General features: G+C 42.9%; 1 protein-coding gene across 2 annotated transcripts in view; it reads right to left on the bottom strand.

Annotated features, from left to right (window-relative positions):
* The window catches only part of LOC116698239 (insulin-induced gene 2 protein), an 18,885-nt gene that overhangs the window by 1,297 nt on the left and 15,823 nt on the right, over positions 1 to 1,765 (bottom strand). For both annotated transcript variants that reach the window (XM_032530051.1, XM_032530050.1), the window contains exons 6-7: positions 1,453 to 1,552; positions 1 to 1,259 (exon numbers count right to left, since the gene is read on the bottom strand). The exon at positions 1 to 1,259 is cut by the window's left edge and continues 1,297 nt beyond it. In XM_032530051.1, the coding sequence (XP_032385942.1) occupies positions 1,218 to 1,259; positions 1,453 to 1,552 (142 nt within the window). In that variant the 3' untranslated portion in view covers positions 1 to 1,217. The remainder of the gene's footprint in view (positions 1,260 to 1,452; positions 1,553 to 1,765) is intronic.

Here is a 1,765-nt window from a genome sequence, read left to right on the forward strand (position 1 = left end):
TTTATTTTTTAAATTACAGATGCATCTGGTCCCCCTCCAACCAGATCATCGGCTGGGGTGGCTGTGGGGTGGCTGAGGCTCAGTGGTAGAGCAGTTGCCTACCATTTGGAAGGTTGGTGGTTCGATCCCTGTCCCATGTCAAAGTTTCCTTGGGTCACAGTGTATGAATGTGAGTGAACGGTTCCTCTTTAGTAATTAAAAAAAAAAATAAAAAAGGAGAGCTGATGAGGCATTTTCAGAAACAACCAAGATATCTGCAGCTGATGTGGAACTTCTGTTGAAGTGACTATTGACTATTTTCAAATTCTAATGGCAAAAAGACATTTCACAGACATTTGGATGCTACGTCGTCACCTCTGCATGCTGTATTCGGCCTACATTTGTCCATTGCTTAGCGAATGTTTTGTTGCTTTGGTCGGTCGGTCAGTCATTACATCCAGAGGCATTCTGCTCTACAGCTGTTGATAACACCCCTTGGAAATCAAAAATGAACTGAGAGGTTCGGGGCCAACTCTTTGGTCTGGCGATGTCATGCTAAAAGCACGGTCCTTCCATGTATCCTTTCATTCTTTAGATCCGATAATACTATACACGTTGGTGACGAGCAGGGCAGGTGGGGCTGGTAGTAATCCACTACAGGTGTCCTCACTGCCAGTGCAGACAAGCGTACAGTACACATCATTCCTTTATCAAGAAAACCCAAATGTAGACATAAGCTATAAACAATATAAACAGTCCGGTAAGATGCATATCTTTTTAGATATAAGTTCACTAGGCTGTGTGTTCTCCACTGATACGTGAAGGATGTGAAAGACTCAGGAGATAAGAGCAGTATTTAAAACGGATCCAGTGTGACTGTGTTTGGCACCCAAAGCCCAAGGTTTCAAACTTTCGAGCTGATCTGAAGAACGATAGATGCTTTGCTGCTAATCCCTTCCCAGGTAAGTAGAGTAAACTGCACCAAAGAAAAACAAAACTCTGCTCTCATTGCTCGTTTCAGCTCAGGTTAGAATAAAGCCAGTGGCCACCCTGAACTCTGAATGGGCTGACGAGAGCCAATCAAAAATACTGTGTTGTCCCACAGAAAGCACCAGGCCAGGACTCCTGCCTAAGCGGCTGATCCAGGGCCAGCCAGTCCTCGTCTATGCTGTGTGCAGATGTTCTCCAACCTGACTCTGGCTTTGACATCATTTGGAGCAGAGGCCTGATGAGATCCCTCAGTCCTGATGGGTCTTTTCCTGAATGAATTTGTATTCATACTGAAAAAAAACAAAAGCAGAAAAAACTGTAGACAGAACAGCTGAATCTACCTTCATGGCTGGTTTCTTTCGAGTGTACAACTTTACAGGACACGTTTCTTTTGTTTTACAGTCCATTCTAAGAAACCAGCATAAATCTAATACACTTGAGATTTGGCAAAGCCGATTTACTGAAGTTATTCCAATTTCTTACCAAGGCTAGCTGCCGTCCTATGTTTCCCATAGTTATCACCCCTGCGAAGAAGATGCAAGGTAACCAGGAGCGAATATAGAGGAAATCTGGAGAAGTATACCTGTGCAGAGAAGAATCCATACATTCAAACAATACATACCAACACATTAGGGCTGCACGATTATGGCCAAAGTAATAATCACGATTATTTTGATCAAAATTTTGATCGCAATTATTGTCTCGATTATTTGGTGATTTTAACCAAAACAAATTGTATCCTCACATAGGCTGTTTATAACTGCGAGAGGCTGTGATGGACGTACTCACAGAGAGA

Source organism: Etheostoma spectabile, chromosome 11, assembly GCF_008692095.1.
Source record: "Etheostoma spectabile isolate EspeVRDwgs_2016 chromosome 11, UIUC_Espe_1.0, whole genome shotgun sequence".
Taxonomy (NCBI): domain Eukaryota; kingdom Metazoa; phylum Chordata; class Actinopteri; order Perciformes; family Percidae; genus Etheostoma; species Etheostoma spectabile.